This window comes from Grammomys surdaster, unplaced genomic scaffold (genome assembly GCF_004785775.1).
Source record: "Grammomys surdaster isolate TR1022 unplaced genomic scaffold, NIH_TR_1.0 164, whole genome shotgun sequence".
Classification (NCBI taxonomy): Eukaryota; Metazoa; Chordata; class Mammalia; order Rodentia; family Muridae; genus Grammomys; species Grammomys surdaster.
The window spans coordinates 299219-323260 of record NW_021604612.1 but is presented as its reverse complement, the minus strand read 5'-3'; the positions used below and the strand labels follow the sequence as shown (position 1 = coordinate 323260).

Sequence of the window (24042 nt, the reverse complement as noted above, 5' to 3'; positions counted from 1 at the left end):
TGTGTGTGTGTGTGTGTGTGTGTGTGTGTGTGTGTGTGTGTGTGTGTATGTGTGTGTGTGTGTGTATGTGAGTGTACATATTACAGGATATTCGAACCTGTTAGGGTGTAGCTCAGGTCTTTAGCTCACACCTTTAATCCCTCTGGCTGGAATACAGATACACTTAGTACTCACCTTTAATCCCAAACAGTGAAGGTAAAGTTAGTTTGTAGAAGGAAGCACCCATGTTTGAAGTGATGTCTGATTGAGTGGCAGACAAAGTGATGAATCAGAGTAAGATATGACAGAGCAGGATCTGCCCAACTCTCATAAGAAGTGAGAGGAAAGAGAGGTTTCTTAAGGGAGAGACAGACAGTCCAGGAGGAGAAAGTACAGTACAGGAATACAGTAGAGCTGAGAGGGACAGTTGGAACAGCACAGAGACGGGGAAGGAGGCAGGTTTACCAGGAGAGTTATACAGAGACAGAATGAAGAGAGAACAAGCTAGACACAGGTAAAGACAAAATGAGCCAGAGAATGAGAAGGAGCCAGAAAATTAGAACAGACTGCTAGAGTTAGTTTCAGGCCAAGCAGAGCAATTCAGAGGCAGAGAGAGAAGCCATACTGACTAACACAGCTAGGAGAGGAGTTTGAGCCAGAACAGCTGAGTTGAACCAGCCAGTCAGAGATCAGAAAGAACTAGGAAGGGGTGAGCTTACTCTACAGTGAGTCTTAGAGACTGAAAACATTCTAGGCCTAGATAAGATTGTATGAAGGCTAGAAGCTTCCAGGACTAGACCTAGGTTAGCAAACGGAGACAGTAGGCCTCTGAGACAATAATTACTTCAGGAAAATAAAAAGTCATTGTTACATTCGTGTGTGTGTGTGTGTGTGTGTGTGTGTGTGTGTGTGTGTGTATTTGTTGGTGGTACTGTTAAAGACAGTATCATAATTGTGTAGCCCTGGCTGTCCTGGAACTTACATTGTGTAGACCAGGGATCCATCTGCCTCAGTGTCCCGCCTGCTGGGACTGAAGGTGTTAATGATCACACTCGGCCCAGTTGCTATTTGTTACAGGATCACAATAAACAGTGACACCCGGGCTTGGTGGCCTACGCCTGTAACCCCGCTGCCACAGAGATCCCAACATTCACAGGCAGGGACTAGAGAGGAGGCTCAGAGCACTTGTTGCTCTTGCAGAGAACACTGGCATTCACTTCCCAGTACCCACATAATGGGCCATAACCATCTGTGACCATTCAATCCAGGAGGTGACGTCGTCTTCTGCCCACCAGGGGCTCTAGGCACATACATACATGTAGAGAAAACACTCGTATGCATAAAATAAAAGTGAAAAAAAAGTTAAGAGCAGCCTGGGTCATAGGGCAAAATATTGTTTCCAACTCTCCCCAACACACAAGAGAAAGAGCCATGGAGAGTGTGTGGTGTTGCCCTGGTGACGGCCGAGTCAGGCTCTCATAGTGGCTCCATGGTGATAGGCTGCTCCGAGTCCCTCACTGAACACAGATGGCAAATCGGGGCTTCATCACACGGGCAGCTGCACACACTCCCTGAACCACGGCACAGCCACCCAGGGCAGGCTGTCACAGGAAGTGCAGCTGCCATTCCTTATGGCATCCTGCCTCACGGAATGGACCTCGAGTCTCAACAGAGATCTAGAGCCTGCTACAAATGGAAAGTGAAAGGAAATCTGTGAGCAGATGTCACTTGATGTCACCACGGGGAGGTGACCATCCCAGAGTGGGGTATTCTAACTCAGCAGCTCAGTGATCTGGAGACAAGGAGAAGACAGGATGGCTGGTGTGTGGGGCGGGGAATGTTAGTAAAAAGGGGACTTAGTACAGGCTATGGGTGTGGTCAGGGTCCTAGGAGGTTGGGAGAGGAGACGAATGGGAGAGAGGGCCAAGCAGGGTGATGTCAAAGAACCAGCACCAGTGCCAGTCCAACTGTAGTACCTGCCCACACTACAGAAGGGCTGTAACTCGGGGTCACTCCTGTCAGGTGTGACCCTGACACAATAAATGCTGGGTGGGTGAAATGACACAGTGTCTAGAATTTGCTTTAAACTTTTCTAGGAAAAAAAAACAAGAGGGATCTTAGGCCTCATGGAATTTGCAGCGTTCACAGCTGCCGACCCTAGCACTGGCACGTGAAAGTTTGTAATAGTCCTTACTTCTCTGTTTGAATAAAAGCGTCTCTCTTTTTTTTATAGAGAGACTTTTTTTTAATATTTATTTATTTATTTTATGGATGTGAGTACACTGCCGTTCTCCTCAGACACATGGGAAGAGGGCATCACATTTCATTACAGATAGTTGTGAGCCACCATGTGGTTGCTGGGAATTGAACTCAGGACCTCTGGAAGAGCAGTCAGTGCTCTTAACCGCTGAGCCATCTGAATAACCATACAGCCCCCTGAATAAAATAAAAAGCTTCTTAAAATTAGCTGCTCATACGCTTGGGAGCAGGACACAGCCCCCCCCCCCCAAAAAAAAAACAACCAAAAAGCCTCCTATGATTAAGAGAGCCAAGAGGAGGCCTAAGCTTCTTGGGAATTTACAATCCAGACAAGAGTACAGCCTGGAGCCATGGGCCTATCAGCCCAGCTGCCTCAGAGGCTGAGAACTTGGAGAACCTGTCTGAAAATTTCAAAGGTAAGTAAACAAAAAGAGGGCTTGGGAGAGAGCAGAGCAAGCACATGGCCCTGCGCTTCATCCCCCAACATGTCTTCAAAGAGGCTATGTGCACAAGAGCCCTGCTCACCTGGGACGGATAGAAGTAACAGATGCCAGCTCTGGTTGGGTCTCCTTCTCCCTTTACCTTGGAACCGTCGTATAGGAAAAAGTAGTTCCACCTGGCAAGAGAACAGAAGAAAGCCATGGGTCCCCCGCTAGTGACAATGATAAGCTCTAGTGACACTTTCTCTCTAGTTCCTGGCTCTGGGAGGGCTTGGTGCTCAGCTGCCAGGAAGAGTCCAGCAGCCACAAGCAGATAAAGCTGCTGCCAATGCACCACAGGCAGACTACAGATATGCCTGTGCACAGCAGTCGGCCCATCTGCCGGGTGAGGCAGCCGCTCCTGCAGGAAGCGTATCACCCATGGAGGGCTGCTGTTTGAAATCCTCGCCCTTAGCAGCCCAAACACAAGGCCTGCCATGTTTCCCTGCTGTGTTTCTAGGTTCTGGTGACAAAGTGAACCCCTGGGCTTCTCCGGAGCATGCATGGGTGGGAAGTGGCCCTTCTGAGGACTCGTGGACTCACTTAACAGATATAAATGGAGGGCCTGCAACAGACATGCACATCCAAAACAGGAAGACAGCAGCCTTTGAGAGATGATGGAGGAACATCAAATTCCTCCCAGACTCTCGAATCCTAACAGCAGCTTAATCTGGCTCCCTCTCGCCTCCCGCCTTTCCAGATCCCTCAGTGTAAGGGACTCTTTCTTCTGAGTTTCCAGCACCTTCTGTACTTTTCTAAAGACCCAGACAGGTCTCGCTCTGTAGCCTGGGCTGACCTCAAACTGCACAGCCTCCTGCCTTTGCCTCCCTCTCAAGTTCTGGGACTACAGCTCAGCCAGGACTGGCTTGGGAAGGCTAACTCTGAGGTAGCCATCACCTGTCTGCACAAGGTGAACTAGGCAGAGACTGGGCTTCAGTTGTACTCTCAGCCTCTGAGAGCACAAGGACCAGGCCAGGGTAGTAGCCCACTTCGCTTTCCTTCTGACAGACACCTGTCCCAGCATCATCCGCTAAGCTCCGAGGCTCAGTGTGCAACTGGTCACAGGTTAAATGGTGATCAAGTTTGTGAATTTTCAAAGCCCACTGTGGACCAGCAGCCGCCACCCCGCTCCCCTCCCACACTCTGAAACCATCCCCTCCTGTACCTACACTACACCTCAGGCATCATTTGGAATGGCTCATGTAATCAGTTGCTAGGTCTGCTGAGTCCAGTCAAGCCGCCCCGCCCCCTTCACTGTCACCTCTCAGGGGCATTTGCTGAACCAGGTTATGAAAAAGGATGACGCTACAGAGGGTGGATGAGGGAACCAAGTTTCAGGCAGACATTGTGCAACAGCCTTAAGAGCCAGACTGGCCAAACCTCAACTGCAGCCATCCTGCCTCTCCACAGACACAGACAGTCACACCCAGGTGATCAAGATTGGTTGCACCCTTCCAGTCATCTGCTGGCAGTGCCTGGGGTGGGGTTGGCAAGGTGTTCTGGGTTTTGCTTATTTTTGCTGTACTAGGGATTGAACCCAGGGCCCCTGGAATGTTAGGTGAACCCTCTACCACTGGGATATATCTAGCCCAAAACTTGCAAGGTTCAAACACATATGCTCTGGAGAAAAATGGCTTCCACATTTAATGAGGTTGCTCTAAAGAAGAACAGCAAGGCTAGCCGGCTGAGGCTTCCAGTTTACTCAAATGGTCCTGGAAACAGCTTCAGGCAGGTCTGGACACTCACCAGGCTGCTGACTTTGTCTCTGGGAAAGTGGAGGTGGCCATTTACTCTCCAGATGGCTTCATCCTCTTCATCTGTCCCCAACTGGTGTCCCCAGCCCAGGAATGCCAGGTGTGGTCAAGTCAGGTGGTTTCTGTCTCTTGTTCACACTTCAATCAATATGAAAAGGCAACTTCCCTTCTGGGGAGGTTCATTTCCAGAAGCATCTCTGCACGGCTGAGAAGTCCAAGAGGGAACGGATTGGAGGTGGACTATGAACTCAACAGTCTGTGGTCTGCTTTCAAGGACATCCATATGGCCGTCTACACTGGGACTTGTTCTAACTGCCCCCAGGGAGCTCCATGGCAGGAAGAAGCATGCTGGATGGGGGGAGGCAGCTTCTGATAGGATCTCTGACTTTGTGTACAGTTCAAAGCCATCCAGTGAGTCCAAAAGATCCAAAGTTTACAGTTCACACACACCGGTTATCTCAGCTCTGAGGAAGAACAAAGAATCGATTCTTTCAGAAGCCCATGACCGTGCATGTGACTCACAAGATTCAATAAACAGTTCATTTCAAACCAGCCTTCAAAGTTTGTGTTTCAGAATAAAAAGAAAGTGGGTAGCAGATACTTCAAAGACCCTTCTTTTTTTTTTTTTTTTCAGCAGAAAATAGTCAGCTTTGCAGAAGGGAAACCAGACAACCAGTGTTGAAGGTGCTGGGTGTTAGGAACCACACAAATCAAATGGTTCCTAAATTAAGGAACTGGCTCTCAGGAGCCTAATCAGAATGTGCAAGAGAGAACTTTAACAGAGTGCCCTTCATTTTAAACTCCCACCAGGGGAAGACAACTCAGTGTATCATGGGATACTCTGCCAGAAAGAACCTTAGCTTCACTTACTCTAATCCTTGGCTCCTCGAAGGGAACTGTCCAGAAACAGGTGGTTCAAGGTGTTAAAGTCGTATTTCACTGTGTGGATAACACTGCGTAGAAACACACACACAAAAAATGGTTTAATCCTTTCCCTTGACAACTCTTTGGTCATTTTCATCTGTAATCCTAATTCCACTTTCCTAGTTAAAATTCCTTCAGGGACACGGTCTCCAAAGCTAGCACAATCTGCCATCTGTGGAAACACAGTGTGTTAAAGTCTCTTAGGGAGGGAGCCAGGGATGATAGCTTTTAATCCCACTGCAGGGGAAGTAGAGACAGGCAGATTGCTGAGTTCCAGGCCAGCTATGGCTACAAAGTAGGACCCTCTCTTAAAAGCAAGCAAACTCACTTAGAAAGAAGGAAGTGCCCAAGGGGCATCCCCCACGAACCCGAAAAGGCCTCAATATCTGTCATCTCGGCTACACACACCTCGTTCTACAGCGCGCACAAGGAGGCGACTGCGTAGGGCATCTCAGTTCCTGGAACCCACCCATCCCATTCCCAGAGGCCTGGTCGGAGGGCCTAGCAGCTAGTTCACAAACGTCGCGATGAGGTCAGTGATCGTCTAATGAGTAGGGACCTGAAGAGGCCCTGGCACCCTGAGGGGATAGCAGGAGGGCTGTCCCGATGCGCGCGGGGACGGAGGGAAGTCCCTCGGTGGTCAGGAGCCGGGACGGTGCAGCCCGATCGCCCGGGTCTCACGCCCATCCCGCCCGCCGGGAGACCGAGCTGCCCGCGGGACAGCACCCGATACCTGCACCCAGCCGCCCGGCGATCACGCGCGGACCCACCTCCCGCCTGTGGGGGCTTGGCGATGACGTACGCTGTGACGCGAGCCTGTGACGTCGGCGGCATGGCGGCCGCTCTGGCGCGCGCTGGTGACGTCAGTGACATGGCGGCGACCGTGGCGGCTCCGGAACCCTGGAGAGCGGTGGCTCCGCGGAGGAAGCGCGCGGCGGGGAGACGGCCGCAGCAGGCCGAGGGACCTCGGGCCGATCCGGAGGCGGACGGCGAGGCGGTGCTGCGCCGCCTGCGGGAGGCCGAGTGAGTGCAGCGCCGAGAGGCCACTCCAGCCTCAGTCTCCCTTACCTGGAAGTGGGTGTGCCTACCCGCTGGGGAAGGCTGAGTTCCCCTCGGGTTGCACTGTAGCAAGCTCTCGGTAAAGCTGCCATTCCCGTCGCTGCGGTTACGGCAGCTTGCCATTCTGTGCCCCTCCGTCTGTCATCTTGGAGATGGAGGTTTAAACATTACGTAGGGATGCACACAGGATTATGTGATGTGACCGTAAAGCACTCCCTGGCACCTGGTAAGCTCAGGGCCGGGGTGTACAGTTCATGTTAGGCCCAGGGATGATTGTTTTCTTTAGTTCATTGCTTTTGGTTTTATTTACTTGAGGTGAGGGAGGAGGGTGTCACGGCGCGTGTGTGGCGCTCAGAAGACCACTCCTTTCGCTGCATAGGTTAGGATAATCAAAGTCATGTCGGGCTTGGTGGCAAGATCCTTTACCCTATAAATCATCAGTTCTGAATTTGGAGGCAGGATCTCATACTATAGCTTAGGCTAGCCCAGCAGGCCATGGAACTGGAGGAGATCCCGCCTTTGCCTCTCCTAAGGCTAGGATTACACGTGTGGGCCACGCACCGCATTGGTTATTCTCAAAATCGAGGTTGCAGCAAACACAGATGGCCTCAGGACCAGGCCTTAGTGACATCCAGACTCTCTTACATTACACCCATCTCCCCACAGCTAGGTCTGTACCTTCCTACAGGGCACATAAACAGTGCCCACCATACGCAGGCTACGACGCCATGTTCTTGCCTTTTGTAGTTGTGGTCTGGCAGGGCTAGGTTACAAATGTTGGTAGCATTTCAGATGGGTCAGAAGGGCTGTGACGAGGGGCGCAAGTTAGACCCAAAGAGCAGTGGTGACCCAGAAGTTATCTCTGAACATGGAAAAATTACTGTTGGTGTGGCTGGGGCAGTGGGGTAGGGAGGACAGATAGAAGCAACAAGCACCATAAGGTCTCCGATTCCTGAGATGAAGGTGCTTGGAACCTGAACTCTCAAGACACACACCAGATAGTTTCCTCAGCTGCTTTGGAATCTCCCAGAGTGCCCTGCTTCTCCCAGCACCCTTCCTCGGGTGTGGTCATCACTCGAGAACATAGAAAATCTCATCCTAGACTACCTAGAATATACAAAGTACCTCAATGTATCAGGTACTCCTTCCTTGAAGAATGTAGGTTGCCTGGGGGCAGTTCCTCTTTCCTCCTCTTCTTCCTCCTCTTCCTCCTTCTCTTCCTTCTTCCTCTCTCTCTCTGTCTCTTTCTCCCTCTCCCCCTAAACATTGCCTCTGGCATATTTAAATTCACTGTTGATTGTTCTGCCCTAGGCTGTGGAAACCAGCCGACTTGAATAAAGAGCCAACCAGACCCTTGGACTTCCTCTTTGACTTTCCCTTTAGAGTTATTTATAGTGGGGAAGCAGTATATTGGGTTCCTGCTGAATAACTCATTCATTCCTCCTGCTACTCTACAGTCTTGAGAGGATACTCCCATCAGAAAGGCTAAGTCTGAGGACTTCCTAGTATTTATTGAACTGCATCTCTCTGAGGCTAAAGAGGCAGAACAGACCTAGACCATCCCTGGGGCAACCAGGGCCTCTTGATGGAGTTCCTTTTTTTAAAAAAAAGACCCAGCAGTCTATATCCAGGCCATGGGAATGTCATCCAGTAAGGGCTGACTCTGCATCGGAGGGTCCACCATCCCCCATGCATCTGGCTCACGGTCAGGACTACAATGGCCTAAACAAGAAGGGAGATGATGACCCTTGTCTTCTCAACAGGGAGGACCTGCGGATCTCTGATTTCTGCACTTCGGCACTGGGTGAGTATGTAGGGGTGAGTAGGGGAGGTATAAGAGTGGAAGGGGGCCCCCTCCCTGAAGGAGGGGAAAGGACATGCTCCATCCGAGGACATTTTGCTTCAGAGTCTCACTTGTGGTGGGTTCTGATGCTGACTTCCTCAGAGCTGTGTCTATGGCACTGACCACTGTGGTAGAGGTGGAGGTGTATATATCCTACAGTGTAGTTGTAAGCAGGAAGTTAGGTGGGAAGCGCTCGGCTCTCGTATAGAAGGCAGTAAGTGCTGTTAGTCATCGAGATGGCTAGGTTGTATTCAGATCCCACTTTTTCCTTTATGGTGTAGACCTTCCCTCTTGCAGATGTGTTCTTGATACAGTTTGTTCAGCATGATCCTTAGGGATGACAGGCGGTGTTTACACTGTATCACGGGGATGGACAGGCGGTGTTTACAGTGTATCACAGGGATGGACAGGTTGTGTTTATACTGTATCGAAGGCTCCTGTTTTAATCAGATGAGCCTCACCTGTAGGCTGCAGTCCCCAGAGTTGAGATTGTTAAATGAAAAGGCAGTGTCGAGTTACCATCCAAAAAGGTTTTAAGGGTTCTCTTCCCAGCAAGGACTTACAGTTTCTGGATCAGTCTTTCCTCACCTGAAGTATCTGTTCAAAGATGGCTTTGACACGTCGGTGAAAAAAACAGCTTCCTTAGTGTTGGGGCAAAGTGTTTTGTTTAGGATGGTAACCTAAAAGGAAGGTCTGGAGGTGATGTGGGCAGTGGTTCTGAACCTAGCCATTCAGTTGCCTTTACAGAAGCCATCAGCATTCAAGAGCACAAACATCTCAGACACGTGGCTTTAGATGAAAACCTTGAAATGCAGTTTTGGGTTCAGGGATGTAGAATTCAGGATCCCAGCTCTAGTGGCCTGGACACAGATCTAGGGTGTGCAGCTTCTCTCTGGGTGTGGAGGACTGTTGGGTTTCTTTCAGAGTCCTGGCTCCAGGGATCAGAGTATGCAATGCAACCACATGTGGGGAAATGGTCTTTCAGAAACCGTCACCGAGTGTCTTAGGAAACAGCTGGAACAACTGCAGCCCCTAACGGATGCCCTTGGAAGGCTGCACCTTGGCTCACCGCCTGGTGGGCCAGGGGAGCCCTTGGCCTCGAGCCTTTCCCGTGTGAAGTGTGTCTGCTATGGCCTTGGGACCTTTGCCTCCTGCCCCACTGCTCGGGTCCAGCTTGCTTTTATGCTTCTCTTTCTGGAGAAGTGCCAGGTGAGCCTGTCTTCCTCTCCCACCCCTGGCATATGGTGCATGTGTGCCTGGAACTGAAGGACCCTTCTTCCCTTCCAGATCCCCAGAAGCCAGTGCTGGGTCTATGACCCTCTGTTCAGTCAGACTGAGGTTTCGGTTCTCACCTCTCTCGGTGTGACTGTCCTCGGTGAGAATGAGGTAGGTGCTTTCATCTCCTCCAGACCACCCGCCCCTGCTAGTGGACAGGCTTTCCCACCGGCCCTGACGTGCTGCCCTTCCTAGAGCCCAATATCACTCCCACTTTTGACTGTTACACTGTGAAAACTTGAATCAGCAGTATGAACTAATGTGCTAGGCTTGCAAAACCCTTGAGTCCAGAGCCTGGAGAGATGGCTCGGCTGTTAAAAGCACTGACTGCTCTTTCAGTGGAAGGTTCCCATGTGGAGGCTCACAGTCAGTTCTAACTCTAGTTCCAGAAGACCTGACACCCTCTTCTGGCCCCTGCAGGCATCAGCCATGCATATGGAAAACACATAAAGAACTAACGGAAACACACACATGGATAGAACCTGATGGGTTCTGTCTGGTTCTGTATGAGTTCTGGAAATCACTCAGGTTGGACTGTCCTGGTTAGGTGGCAAGCACCTTTATCCCCAACCCCTTTGTAGGGTCTCTGTGGCCCAGGATAGTCTCATAATCCTAGTACTTTGAGCAATAGTGAGACCCTACAACACTCGCCTCAGACCAGCCTTTGAGTGCTGGCTCTGTGCAGAGAGGAGAAAATAGGTGAGGCCTGAGGTCACCTATAACCTGTAGAGACCAAGCACAGCAGCAGGGTTGGCCTGTGCACTGAGAGCCATCAGAAGGCTGTGTCCAAGACCACAGGCAGCTCCTGAGGAGGCAGCCATAGGACACCAACATGGCTTTATGCCTGACAGAAGCTACAGGGAGAGATGCATACAGAGGGGGCATGGCCAGACAGCTGTCAGGTGACTGTCCCCACTGTGGTGAGGATCTGCAGTGATGCAGGGTGCCTGGAAGATCTGGAATGTAGGACATGGGGCAGTCATCTTCCTTTAGCCAGCATGGGTCCCTTCTGGACAGGAGTCCTGGAGTCCCGTACAGACATCAGCTAACTTACTGACGTAGCCATGCCACAGAAGAGCTGGGCTTTGCCCTCCGCTCCTTAGCACCCGTTCTGCTGATTCCACAGGAAGGCAAGCGCAGTGTCCAGGGCCAGCCCACTGTCTTCTACATGCCGCACTGTGGGACAGCTCTATACAACAACCTGCTGTGGAGCAACTGGTCTGCAGACGCCCTGTCCAGGGCGCTCATCATCGGGAACAGCTTCCGAGGCCTCGAGGAAAGGTGAGCCGTCAGCAGTGCCAGGCCCATCTTCCCCACGGGCGACTGGGTGAAAGGTTTAAGGGTCCAGCTTAAAGCACCGAAGGAATCTGCAGACATCCCTCTTCTGAGGGCAGAGGTGTGTGGGCAGCCATGCTTTAAGTGCGCAGACACACCTGATCTGCCTCACGGTGCCCACCTGTGCTGCCCTCCTGCATATCCCTCAACCCTTCCTGAACTCATCTTGTTTTTACCTGTCTTAAATTGAAAAAGAAAGCAAACACACACATACTTCCAAATTGTGTATGTGTTTTTATTTGCAGGTTGTTGGCGAGGATTCTGCAGGAAAATTATCCCTACATTGCAAAGGTGTCTGACAGAATAGTCGGGTTGGGTGGGGGTGCAAAGCCACGCTGTCCGTCCATGCTTCTGAGCACAGCTGGTACCGCTCCTACTCTGTGCCAGCGGGTGAGCCCACGTTCCCACTGCTTGTGGGACTTAACAGCGTTGAAATACAAATCCCCATTTCTTATTTCTCAAAAGGACAGCGGGGTGGCCAGGTGCACGAAGAGTGGGGCATACCTAATGCCTGTGTCTGGACCTCTCCACTCAGATTCTGAAAGGCCTGGAGGAGGTCCCACTGCCTCAGACTCCTCGGTACACCGACACCTTTAACGACACATCTGTCCACTGGTTCCCGCTACTGAAGCTGGAGGGATTGCCTGGGGACCTGTGGGCATCCCGGGAAGAGCCTGACTACCAGAACTGCGAGGACCTGGAGATCATCAGGAGACCCACAGACCGCTTAGCTGGAATAGCAGGACAGTTCTCTGTACCCACGGTGCACACCACACCAGATCCTTTGCCAGGCCAGGAATTCAGCCTGACTGGGGACACCGAGTCACATCCTGCCCTGGTGGCCTGGTCTCCCAAATAGAGACATTATTTCCCAGCTTGGTTCACAGTGCTGTTTATTCACACCTGCATGTGTGGCCGATGTCTACTTGGCCATGTCAATGAGGCTCTGCAGGGAGGTGGGCACCCACGTCTTCTCACCCTGCACAAACACCACACCCCGGTCAATGTAGATGACAATGCGGCCGAAGGTGTAGAGCTGCTTGCCCTCGTGCCGCTTGCCGATGACAGGCATGAACACGATGTTGTGCTCCTCGGCCTTGGTCTCAATGAGGTCCTTAAAGTTCATGGGCACAGAGCTGGCAGCCACACCGATGCCCCTCTGTGCCATGTTCTCAGCCTCCCGGCGCTCCTGCATGGCCTCGTACTGGAAGTCCTTCCTGCGCTCCGTGTGGGTGAGGTAGGCAATGTTCTCCCTGGCACCTGGCTGCATGTAGGCACCTGAGAAAGATAGCACAAGTGATTCCTTCTGGATCATGAGATGTGGGTAAGGGCTGAGCCCACGAATGTGGCCCCCCCCACTGAAATCATTTATGAGGTCACCTTGTAGTCTAGCATGGCCTCCACTCCTTCTATTGCCCCGTGCTACAGAGCCCCTCTGTGGTTAGGAGTATGTATTGTCTGCAGAATCCAGTTTGGTTCCCAGCTCCCAGTTGAGATGGCCCACAACTGTAACTCTAACCCCAGTCCCATGGGATCTGACACCCTCTTCTGGCGGTCCATGGCACTGCACTTATGAAACTTCAAATGGAAAATACATTTGGGGAGCTAGAGAGTGGTGACTGAAGGATTGCAGTGTGACCCAAATGCACATCTGTGAGGGGTGCAGGGGAAGCAGTGCTGGGAACATGGTCTGGGCAGGGTGAGGGGAGGTAGGGACAGGTACAGGAGACAGCAGTTCCCCTCCCAGATGCCACCCTGGAGCCACGCAGCCCTCCATAAACACGGCCTTGCCAAGAACTGAAACAGCCGGGAGGCATCCAGGCCCGCGCTGTGCATTGAGCTAAGTGGCAACACCCTTGGCTTCTGTGACTGCATGACACAGCTGCCCTGGGCCTCGACAGTGCACAGTGATTCACAAGGACCCAGCTGCCAAGTTCCATAAGCGTGAGCTTAGCCCTCGAGTAGCCTGTGAAGAAGGCACTAATACTGTTTCAAGGGCGCAGAGCATCAGAGAGGCGAGCAATGATCCAGTGCCTTCTGCACAGCAGTGTGGGAAGGCTCCCTGGAGCCAGACTCAAGCTCCTGTCAGCCTGTCACAGACAACATGGTGGGGCCTCATAAGTAGCTAAGTCCACTGGACACCGTCTAGAGAGTGAACTGACACAAGGTGGCCTCCCAAAGGACCAAACAAACAAAAAAAGATCAGTCAGTGTCATGTTTAGGAAACAGGCCCAGGGCATCCCCACCAGGAACCCTACTGTGGTGGTTTGAATATGCTTGGCCCAGGGAGTGGCACTATTAGGAGGTGTGGCCTTGGAGGAAGTATGTCACTGGGCATGGGCTATAAGACCCTCCTCCTAGGTGCCTGAGAGAGCCAGTCTTCTCCTGTTTGCTGCCTTCAGAACAAGATGTAGAACTCTCAGCTCCTCCCTCGCCAGGCCTACCTAGACACTGCCATGCTACCACCTTGATAAAGGACTGAACCTCTGAACCTTGTCCTTTGCCTTGGTCCTGGTGTCAGTCAGAGCAATGATACCCTACCTTAGACACGTACTCACCCACGTTGGAGGACACGGCCCTGTTCATGATGTCGAGCGCCTCATTGAACTTGTCTTTGACAGAGGGGTGTGCCAGCACCTGGTCTGAGAACAGGGACTTCCAGCCCAGGTACCACTCAGTGACCTCCTCGTAGTTGGGGCTGTTACTGAGCCAGGAGCACAGCACCTGCCGAAGGGCACAGGACGTGGAGCTGACAGCTGCACGCTGGGCCCTCCAGCAGGCACCAGTGCACTCTGGAGCCGTCCAGCAGGCACCAGTGCACTCTGGAGCCAGCCTGCGGCCTCCGCAAAAGCCCTGATCTCCACACCCCTCCTGGACCACACTGCTCACCTGAAGCCACTTGGGGAAGAAATGCTTCTCCAGCAAGCCCACCAGGCTGGAGAGGGAGATCATCCCCTCCCAGTCCATCACCCAGTAGAAGGCGTCCATGTGCTGCTGGTGGGGGTTGATGACGAGCTCCCCCAGGCACATGCCTGCAAGAGACGGCAAGGCGGACGCTTCAGTCTCGGGCCTGCTCTTCCATTCTACGCACAGTGAATTCCCATGATTCACGGGCATTTAAGAGGTCAGTGCTGGGGCCAAAGAGATGGCTCCTCCAGAGGTCCTGAGTTCAATTCCTAGCAACCACACGGTGGCTCACAGCCATCTGTAATGGGATCTGATGCTCTCTCCTGGTGTGTCTGAAGACAGCTACAGTGTACTCATATACATTAATATTTAAAAAAAAAAAAAAAAAAGAGGCCAGTGGCTCTCTGGTTCTGACATGCGGGCAGCCGTGAAGGAAACCCACTAGGCACAGAGCCAGAGCCAGCCCTGCAGACCTTGGTCAAGCTGTGAAGGAACAGCAGCCAGGCCCTGGATCCAGTCCCGCCCACCTCTGCCCTAAGTAGTGTGCCTGTGGTGGACCCTGGGTCAGCTGCACGCGGCCCCCGATCCCCGTCCTTACCCAGCTTGGGCACGATGTTCCTGAGCATGAAGGCCTCCCAGGACCCCGGCGTGAGCACCTCCTTCCAGGGCTGCAGGATGAGCTTGGCTGAGGCGTCACTAGGGTGCCATTTCTGCAGCGCGCTGGACAGCTTGCTGCGCACAGGGGAGTAGAGCGGCTCCAGGCGGGCCTGCATGAGCGGCAGCCACGGGTGGACCCAGGAGTGGATCGGGACGGTGTCCGTCAGGGGGTTCCAGTTCTCCACCTGCAGGATGCGTGGGATGAGCATTGCAGCCCAAGGACAGTTCATGACACAGCAGAGCTGTCCTTAGCGAGAGGCCTGTGTGTCCTGACCGAGGGCCACGTCCTCAGTGTGCGTGTGGAGGTAAATAGTAGGCATTCTGTCCTCTAGGTCCCTCCACAGAAGAACATCAAACACTCATGTCTGCCACCAACTCAGCCTCAGCACGGCTAAGGTTCAATAAAGGCACTGAGAAAAGCAGCTCCCACTCGAGGGAGGGAGGGAAGGGGGTACTATGGAGAAGGCTAGAACTCACACTGCAGGCCACCAGCCATGCTGACAGCCCTTCAACCTCAGGGCTCTTGTGCACAGGTAAGAGACACTACACTGTCAGAGCTCGGTCCTACCTCCTTCTGCAGCTTAGGGAAGATGAGCTGGTCCAGGATATTGTCCAGGATCCACACAGGGATGATGTGTACCCAGCTGTCCAGGAAGTCCACCATTGGCTCACAATTCCTCGGTTGCCACTGGGCGACAACATTCCGAACAAAAGGCATCCAGACCTCCCACATGAGCCTGAGAGAGGCAAGGCAGCTGGTCACCCACACTGCAGGCCTCACAGCGCTCACAGCACTCACAGTGTGCCAACCCACAGATCCCCACAGGAGACCTCAGGGCAGTGCCCACAGGGGCCCCTGTGATGTCCTGGCTCTCGGCCTCAGGCTACAGGCCCATGTGGCTGAGTGTCAGCACAAGGCCATCAGTGGCTTTCCCAACAAGGGCCTCAGTTTACAGCACTGCTCACACCCGGGGTCACAGCTTCAATGTCCCCTCCTGAGACACCCTCTGTACTCTCTGTCCTAGTGCACTCTTGCTTCTCACTAGTCACCTGCACTGCCTTTTCCAGACTGCGTGAAAACTTCTCATGGTCAGGGTGAGCCCAGCTCCTGAACACTTGGGACACTCAAAAGACACATGGGTCTCCAACCCCCAGACCAGAGCAGCGCCAGGGTCCACAGGGTCAGAATGTCTGTCACCCAGCCTTTAGCACAATTCTGCTCCTTGATATGAGGGAGTACCGTGGGGTGGGCCCTGTACCTGTGGAAGGCATCTGAGGACAGGTCCTGGCTGTTGTGAGACAGCAGCTGGTCGTTCTCCAGGAGGCTCTTCCACTTGGAGATGATCTGGGTGCCATAGCTGCTGTCCTGCAGAGCATAGTGTTGTCAGCCTTCCCACCTCAGGAGCCACGCCCCAGCCCAAGAGCAGGCTGCACCCTAGCTCACCTCAAGGGGGTGCCAATTCTTGAAGTAGTCTTTCACGAGCGGGTAGACGATGGCCACAGCGAGGTCTGCGCGGTCCGCCAGGCGGTACTCCTCGTAGTATTTGTCCTGCAGTGTCTCAAAGATGTGTGCACACTCATCCAGCGTGAGGGGGTCAGCGCCATGGGGCTGCATGCGACGCTCACACTCCTCTACCAGGGCCAGCACCTTGCTGAGGTTGGAGATGACTCGCTCCTCGTGTGCGAGGACCTCAGCCGTCTTCTCGAGCTCGTGCGACAGGCTGACCACCATGTCGCGCTCGTACTGCAGCTGCCGGTCGCTCTGGATGATCTCCTGCTCCGTGCGCTCGATGAGCAGCTGCAGGTTGTGCTGCAGCTCGGGCAGCGCAAAGCCCGGCACCTTGGCTTCCTTGCCGGCCGTGGGAGGCAGCTGCGCCAGCAACGGCACGCCGTCGTCAGGCACACTGTGCTTGTGGCTGATCTGGCTGTAGCTGTAGTACACCTTCTGCTCCCGGCCTGTCATGTCGATCACCTTGGAGACAGGTGACCACTGTTAGCACCACTGAGCAGGGGGACGTGACACTGAACAAGGGTCAAGAGCTCTGCGAATGGACAGACCCACACCATCTCACACTAACAGGTCACAGGCAGCCGCCACCACTGCTGACTAGCTAGCGGAAAGTCATACCACCACCATGTGTCCATCATAGAACGGACGCCCTTTCCCAAGATCCCAGCTACCCCACCTCATGCACAACTACGACAGGCCTGACACCTGTAGGCCAGTCTAAACCGTACGTCACAAGTCCTTAAAGGAGAGAGGGGTCTCACTCCTGACCCATCAGCAGGCCTTCCCTACCGGCTTACTGCACTCCCAGAAACCCTCTCCTCAGTCTCAAACACAGCAAAATTACCTACAAATGAATCTATGGCAAACCCAAAGGAAGCTGCAGGCTGCAGAGGCTCCAGGGCTGGGAGCTATGCTTACCACAAACAGTCAGCATGGGAAGCCAGGGTCTGGCGCCTACTGTGCTCAGTGCTCACAGAGTATTTATGGTAAAAGCGTTATTGAATTCACCGGACATAAGCACACCCACGGGTTCACAGACACATACCCCCATACATGCTCACACAGACACACAGTCAGCCCACACACACCAGTAACCTACTTATCAGACAAAGACTCGGAGGATGGACGGGGACGGATGGGAGGCCCTCCTACCTTGACCTGAGACAGCTCTTTCTGAGGTGCTGTGAGCTTCTTGCTGACCCTGCCTTTGGCCTTCAGCTCCTCCACAGTCTTGTAAGAGTACTTTGGCTTCTTCTTGCTCCCGCTGGGGTCTTTCCTCCACTGGCTCAGCTCCTTCTGAAATTCCTGAGGCAGAGGGATGCAGTCAACGACAACAGGAGAGGCCAAGGCCTTCAGCATGCGGCAGCCACCAAGTACTGCTCGCCCAACATCCGTGCCTAATACAGCTGGATGCCAAAGGTAGGGGCCTGGGCGAACGGAGGCTCTGCTGGTCCTCCGCTGACTCTCACACTGAGGATCGGAAAACACTGGCCCCACAGGCAGAGCTCCACAAGAATGGTGAGCAGGGGGTAGCATGAGGACGCGACCGCCCTACAGGTCAGGCCTGTGGCCGCCATTCTATTCTCAGGCTGGCCTAACCTGTCATTCCTTTTCTGTTCAGGAATCATGGCACCTGCTGTCCCAGGCCATCACTGAGCTGACAGAGCCGACCCTGCAGTCAGAGTGCATGCACCCGAGTGCCTCCGTCCCCTCCCTGTCACTACCCTGCAGTCAGAGTGCATGCACCCGAGTGCCTCTGTCCCCTCCCTGTCACTGTCTCACAGCTGCCCACGCACACACCTAAGCCCAAGACACCATGATTGCATCAGGTGAGGAAGGAGTCCCAGCAGGGCCTGCCACATACGAGTGAAGACACGCAGAGGCCATCAACATGTGCAGCCCACTCGTAGCACCTGTGTGAAATGGTCCAGGCCACGCGCCACCCACCCACACCCCCTCATTACCTCTTCTGCCTCCTCTTCTGAGTCGACCACGGGGAAGTCCTGCAGAGACTGAGTGGTCCTCTCTGAGCCGTAGGCCCCCACAGCTCCCTTGCCTTTTCTCTGTTTGGCTTCAATGGGGTTGATGATACCTGAACAAGGGCAGGAGAAAGACAAGACTTTTCAGATCGTGGCCGCCTATGTGGACACCAGGGAGGGAGAGCTTCCTGCTGCTCACCAACAGCACGCCAACCTGAGACTCAACAACTGAGACCACTTCTGAGGATTCAGCCCTACTGTACTGACCAACACAGGCATCAGAAGGTTGTGTGCATAGTCACTCAGGATGCTGACTGTGTGGACAGCTCTGGGCTGCTGAGGGGCTCACACTGCCCACAGCTAACCTGTGTAATATGGCTAAGCCCTGGAAATAAACAGGAAGAGCAGTTTCACGAAGTGCCAGGCTCTTCCCAGCACAACCTGAGACGAGTGTGGGTGGTCTTGGGGTGTGAATTACAGAGGACACTTCTGATTGGACCCAGTTCATGCTAAAAAAGGCTAAGTGCTTGCTCCTTGTGCCTCTGAGCCAAGGTGGTAAGCTGTGTGTGCAAGGGCTGTTTCTCAATGGGGCTAGTAGGGGGACAACGTAGGTTCTGGTCAGCCAGCAGCACAGGCGTGTCTTCAGTCGGCAAAGGCTGCAGTGCTGTGCTGTGCACTGGATGGCCTGATGCTGAATTACAGACTAAGAAGATAATTCGCAGAAGCTGGGACTACAAAGCTGGCCTAGCATCCCAGGCAGGCTCACACAATGATCACAGCAGGGCAGGTGGCAGGCCCAGGAGGCTGAGGACACGGTGTTTACAAGAGCACACTCTGCCGCAAAGACAGCTGTGAAGAGGCCAAACTACTGCCAGGCAAAATCTAGAGTTCTAGTGAGACTGTCAGATTTTAAAATATTAGCAGTTACTTCTTTAGAGACACGGGCCAGGTTAAAACAGCTATGTGTTTGCAGCCACTTTAGACCCTAGCACTTTACTTGTGACTTAACCAAGTACTTTACTGAAACTGGGTTCTGAGAAAGCCAAGCAGCTGGGGAGCGGAGAGCACGAGTGGCCCACGCTGCCAAGCCCAGCTGCAGAGTCAACAGCTTCTCTTGTCTGGTTTGGAGCTTCAGCGTCCTTCCCACAATCTGTGCACCTACCTAGGACATCACCCATGCTCGACAAGCTTCCTACAGGGAAGAGGCAGGTAAGGCGAGCCTCCCTCCCTGTGCCTCTCCTCCTCCACACTCACCCTGGGCGTTCTTCCCCAGGCCCCGCCCAGGGACGTAGCCCATCTTCTGCAGCAGCTTCTGCCCGATCCCTTTGGTGTGTCTCTCCCAGCTGCCAAAGTCCATGAAGGACTTGGTTCCTCCTGCGAAGCCTTTCTGGCTGGGCTTAAAATTGCCACCCTGCAAAGAAGGCAAAAGGAGTTTGAGTGAGAGAGAAAAACAGATCCAAGGGAGCTCAAGCCTACAGCCACACTGCATTATGAAAAGCAGCATTTGGACCAAAAACCACACCAGTGACACGGAGGAGGAAACAAACCGCAGGGCCCAAGGGGCAGCACACACACGGGTGCTCACAGGGCTGCTCCCTGTGAGGAAGCCACTGCACTGGTGACCTCCAAGGGGTGCCACACGGAGACTATCCTGCGGGACCCACCGTTTTTAACTTCTTTGGTCCTAAATCCTTCGGAAAGTCTTCCTGCTTAACCGGCTTCTCTTCAGCATCAGAGTCCTCCGAGTCCGCTTCCTCGGCTGCTCCTTTCTTGAGCCCCGCACTGATGAAGTTGACGGGTGCAGAATAGTCTCGGGCCCTACAGACAGACACAGAGCCTCCAAGTCTGTAAAGAACACTTCTGCAGCACGCTATCCTAGAAGCTGCTCACAAGAGAATTCCTTAGACACGGAGGCCCTCATGGGATCCACTCTAAAGCAGTAATACGTTGATTTATGTCCAAATGCTAAAAGAGACTCAAACCTGGCCTCCAGTCAGCTTACATTTAACATTTAAGAATGTCGTAACTGTTTGTGGTTGAGCACATGACACTGAGTGCCCAGTGAGCCAAAGCCTCGGTTCCGTGACGACGGAACTGCAGGCACTTGTGAGCTGCCTGACTGGGCACTGGCCAGCAGCCTCGCTCAGGCCTACAAGAGCAATGTTCAATCTTATTGCTGCTGAGTCCTCTTCCAGCTTACACTTAACACTCATGGCGTCTGCTCAGTTCAAACCTCTAGCTGAGACTTGCCACCGTCAGTGGAGTTGATCATAAATTCAAATTAGGATGTAATCGTCTTACTTCCCTTTGACACTTTCAAAAATGCCATTGTCACAGTGTGTGGACAGTTTGTGAAGTGGCTCATCTCTCTCACCTTTCATGTAGGGATCTGGTGACTGGACTCAGCTAGCTAGGCATACCTCTGAGCCCTCAAACTGGGCCCCCTTTTAGCTTAGTGTGTGTATTAGAATGGTACAACACTCTTCCAGCATGCCTGTAAAACACACACACACACACACACACACACACACACACACACAATTTGTTTTAGATACTATTTCAAGTATAAAACTCAGAACGACTCAGATGGATAAAAATTCTGAGTATAGTCAGGTGGGAGGCACATGCTTTTTTTCTTGTCTTGTGAGACAGCATCTTACTATGTAGCCCAGGCTGTACCACACTCCCCTGTGGGCTTACTCACTTGTCTACCTTCATTTGGGCCAATAGCGTCTTCTCCAGAGCACCCTGGCCTGACCTCCCTCTTCTCTAGTGCAATGTGAGTGCTCCCTGTGAGTGCTCCCTGACACAGCATGGGCCCACGGCTGCCAGGCCTGGGGCGGGTCAGCACTTCTCTAGCCATACACAGCCCTGATCCCATCACACAGTGACTGCTGAGGAGGACGGCCACCCGGCTCAACCGCACAGAGCAAGATGCTGTCGCATCTGGACTTGATAAGGTAGAAAACTCTTCTGGGGTGCCTTCCGCATCCTCCAGAGGCAGGGCATGCAGCCCAGTACACGGTACCTTTTGCCTCCAAAGCTTGGCCTCTCCTCATCCGAGTCACGCTCGGCCCACACCCCGTAGGTGGCCTCCTCCTTGGTCTGCCAATGGCGCTGCCGGTTGGGGTTGAACTCGTTCTGGAGATCCCAGTCGGTGATCTCAAAGTTCTCACGCTCGTCCTCGTCGTCATCGAGGTGGCCTTCCCCATCCCGGTACAAGTGGGACAGAGACATGGCCAGTCACTGGAGGACAGGGGACAAGAACGGTACTGTAAGAACCCGGGCCGGGCAAAAGATCTCAGTAAAGCAGCCATTAAACACAGGACAAAACGACAAGCTCTGCATCCAGTGAGGTAAGTCAGACCCACCATCCACGTGGGTCTAACACACACTGCCTTGTCAGAGTCATACACCATGCAAGTGTGAGGCAGGGCCACAGAAAGGAAGCCAGCAGCTCTACGTGTTATTACCTCAGAAACTGGGTTGGAACCCGGTCTTTCTGTCTCTCCAGGAAAGTTGTATCTAGCCGATTTGCAGTTCCAGGGAAATTTCAGAACATTTTTTTTTTTTGAAATATCGTTTCAGGAGACTGAAGGTTCCCTTCCCAAATCTGAACGGCTTCTTAGGTACTGGAAGGTTGCAGTCTTTATGAACGCCACTTTTCAGTCACACCTGGAGGGCGTAGAATAAACAAACTGTTCTACCCAGGTATCTACTCAGCTCTCTCTCTCTCATAACTGCATTCATTCAATTCCAGAAGTAGCTTGTAAGGACTGATTAAGATGACACTTTAGAAAAACAAAGCCTCCCAGTGCGTTGAAGGCAGAGAGAGAGAGGTCCATCTCTGTATGTTCAAAGCCAGCCTGATCTCAAAATAGAAAACAACAACAACAAAAGCTGAACTCCCAGTAGGTGCTCAAGAAACAGCACCCTCACAGTAGGTTCTAGCAGTAGGGAGGCAGAGACAGGTAGATCTGAGTTCAAAGCCAGACTGGTCTACAAAGCAAGTTCCAGGACTGCCAACACAGAGAAATTCTGTCTCGAAAACAACAGAAGCCGGGCAGTGGTGGCGCACGCCTTTAATCCCAGCACTTGGGAGGCAGAGGCAGGCGGATTTCTGAGTTCGAGGCCAACCTGGTCTACAGAGTGAGTACCACACAGAGAAACCCTGTCTCAAATACAAAAAAAAAAAAAAGAAAAGAAAAGAAAAGAAAGAAAGAAAACAACAGAAAACATAGGGTCAAAGAGCCGGAAAAAAAAAAAAGCATCTTCTACTTCATCCCATGATCGGGTTCCAGGTTCACCGTCATTACCGGTCAGGATTGAGAAGTGAACCCTTAGGAATGAAGTGTGAAAATCAGGAACACTTAACACCACAGCCGGAGTTTAAATCATGCCTCTACGAACACCTCTGTGTGTGGGTATCACATACAAAGGTCCGGACACGGTGCACTGCACAGACACGTCCTCACTATGTGACACCATCGTGTTCAGGTGCACCAGTGACTGACAGCGGGATCTCCCTCCTCCTTCCCCTCAACAGGTTCCAACCTCAGCTACGAGTGCACGTTGAGGGCAAAGTTCTCAAAGGAGCAGAAAGCTCTGGGCCCACGGGAATACAATACCGACACCTACCCACAACAGGGGATAATAAAAATCCCACAGTGGTTAGGAGACGCTCAGCTCACAAGCGCTCGGGGATGGTTATTCAGTGTCAGCGTCGGGACCCTCCCACGTCCCGTCCCGCAGCGGGCCGGGCTGGAGACCCGGGCTCAGGGACACCGTGAGGCCGCCGCCACGGAGCCTCAGCCCACGCTATCGGGACGCCACCCCGCCGCCCGCTCACCTCGCTCAGCACCCGCGAACCACACAGTCCTCGTCCAGGGTCCCAGAGACTGCGAGGGATCCGCTAGCCCAAACCCGGATGTGGATTGCCGGCGCACAGGAAGTGCGTCACTCGGGGCCGGAAATGGCGCGCTGTTGTCCTGACAGCGACTTAACGCCAGAGAGGGGGCGTGTCTGCGTCCCGGAAAAGCTGGTGATCCGGTCTCGCACTGCTTCCGGCTCCCATCGGAACTGAGGGCGTGTGGCGGTCTGGTTCCAGGGTCGTCAGGCACTGGAGTCTTAGTTTGTCAAAGGCGGAGAAGGCGTTACCCCAAGAAAGCCACCCCCGGATAGAACCGCCGCGCCCAGGCCGACCCTGAGTGATTAAAATGTCCTCAGGACCCCATGTCGCGAGAAGGAAGGGCTAAGAGCCTAACCCCAGAGGAAGAGTTTGGCTGAGGGAGGTCCTCGCGGAGTTATCGGCGTGCATACTTCCTGCCTTTTGCTTTATCTTTTCTGTAACTCTGTAAACAGGAAAGGCGGAGGAAACTCTAGGCAGCTGTGGACAGTCTGTAATAAATCCGTTTTTCTTTGATCTGTTAGGGTAAGCCAGCGCGGGCCTGGAACAGTTTAAGGAATGAATGATGGGAGAAGTGCCTGGGCGTTCTCTACAGGAACTAGTTTTATTATTTTCCTCTCTCCTCTGGTTATTTCTCTGTTGCCGGGAAAGAAGGGAGTTGGATTTCTTTTTGGTGGTTTGGTTTGGTTTTGGTTTTGGTTTTTCAAGTCAGGGTTTCCTCTGTGTCCCTGGCTGTCCTGGAACTCACTCTGTAGACCAGGCTGGCCTTGAACTCGGAGATCTGCCTGCCTCACCCTCCCGAGTTCTGGGATTAACGGCGTGCGCCACCTCTGGCTCACAAGAAGGGGCATCTTTCATCTTACATTTTACACATCTTACAAATCTACACATAGTCTGATCTCTGGTTCTGAAACACGTTAGTTTTCTCTAGTACACTAAAAGGCCTGGTGGGTTTTGTTGTTGGCTGGATTTATTTTTGTTTTCCACTGTCAGCTTGACACACACTAGAGTTATCTAGGAAAAGGACCCTTCAAGGCTTGCATCCGATGGCCTGTAGGCAAGACTGTGGGGTCTTTGCTTGATTGATGATTGATGTGGGATGGCCCATCCCATTATGGGTGGGGTCACCCCTGCTCAAGGGCTGTAAGAGCAAGGGAAGCAAGCCAATTAGCAGCG

General features: G+C 53.0%; 3 protein-coding genes across 7 annotated transcripts in view; 1 reads left to right on the top strand and 2 right to left on the bottom strand.

The window, feature by feature from the left end:
• Window positions 1-14862, bottom strand: part of Hps4 (HPS4 biogenesis of lysosomal organelles complex 3 subunit 2) — a 42105-nt gene extending 27243 nt beyond the window's left edge. Inside the window, exons 1-4 of one of the 5 annotated variants that reach the window (XM_028765508.1) lie at window positions 14861-14862; window positions 11684-11689; window positions 4464-4637; window positions 2764-2854 (exon numbers count right to left, since the gene is read on the bottom strand). In XM_028765508.1, the coding sequence (XP_028621341.1) occupies window positions 2764-2854; window positions 4464-4504 (132 nt within the window). In that variant the 5' untranslated portion in view covers window positions 4505-4637; window positions 11684-11689; window positions 14861-14862. Of the gene's footprint in view, window positions 1-2763; window positions 2855-4463; window positions 4936-5341; window positions 5425-5803; window positions 6014-6128; window positions 6189-11683; window positions 11690-14860 lie in introns of those variants that run through there. The other 4 variants (XM_028765506.1, XM_028765504.1, XM_028765505.1 and 1 more) reach the window with 4 other exon arrangements.
• Srrd (SRR1 domain containing) lies at window positions 6256-11781 on the top strand. Its single transcript, XM_028765510.1, has 7 exons — window positions 6256-6418; window positions 8218-8258; window positions 9283-9506; window positions 9585-9683; window positions 10699-10853; window positions 11153-11198; window positions 11443-11781. The coding sequence occupies exons 1-7, from the start codon at window positions 6267-6269 to the stop codon at window positions 11764-11766; spliced, it is 1041 nt and encodes a 346-aa protein (XP_028621343.1). The 5' UTR covers window positions 6256-6266; the 3' UTR covers window positions 11767-11781.
• Window positions 11122-22916, bottom strand: Tfip11 (tuftelin interacting protein 11). Its single transcript, XM_028765503.1, has 14 exons — window positions 22810-22916; window positions 21434-21635; window positions 20989-21206; window positions 19625-19778; window positions 19215-19371; window positions 17946-18073; window positions 17134-17286; window positions 15916-16443; window positions 15731-15837; window positions 15040-15208; window positions 14413-14656; window positions 13797-13939; window positions 13466-13631; window positions 11122-12185 (listed from the first exon to the last, which is right to left on the bottom strand). The coding sequence occupies exons 3-14, from the start codon at window positions 21195-21197 to the stop codon at window positions 11830-11832; spliced, it is 2514 nt and encodes an 837-aa protein (XP_028621336.1). The 5' UTR covers window positions 21198-21206; window positions 21434-21635; window positions 22810-22916; the 3' UTR covers window positions 11122-11829.
• Between the last annotated feature and the right edge of the window lie 1126 nt (window positions 22917-24042).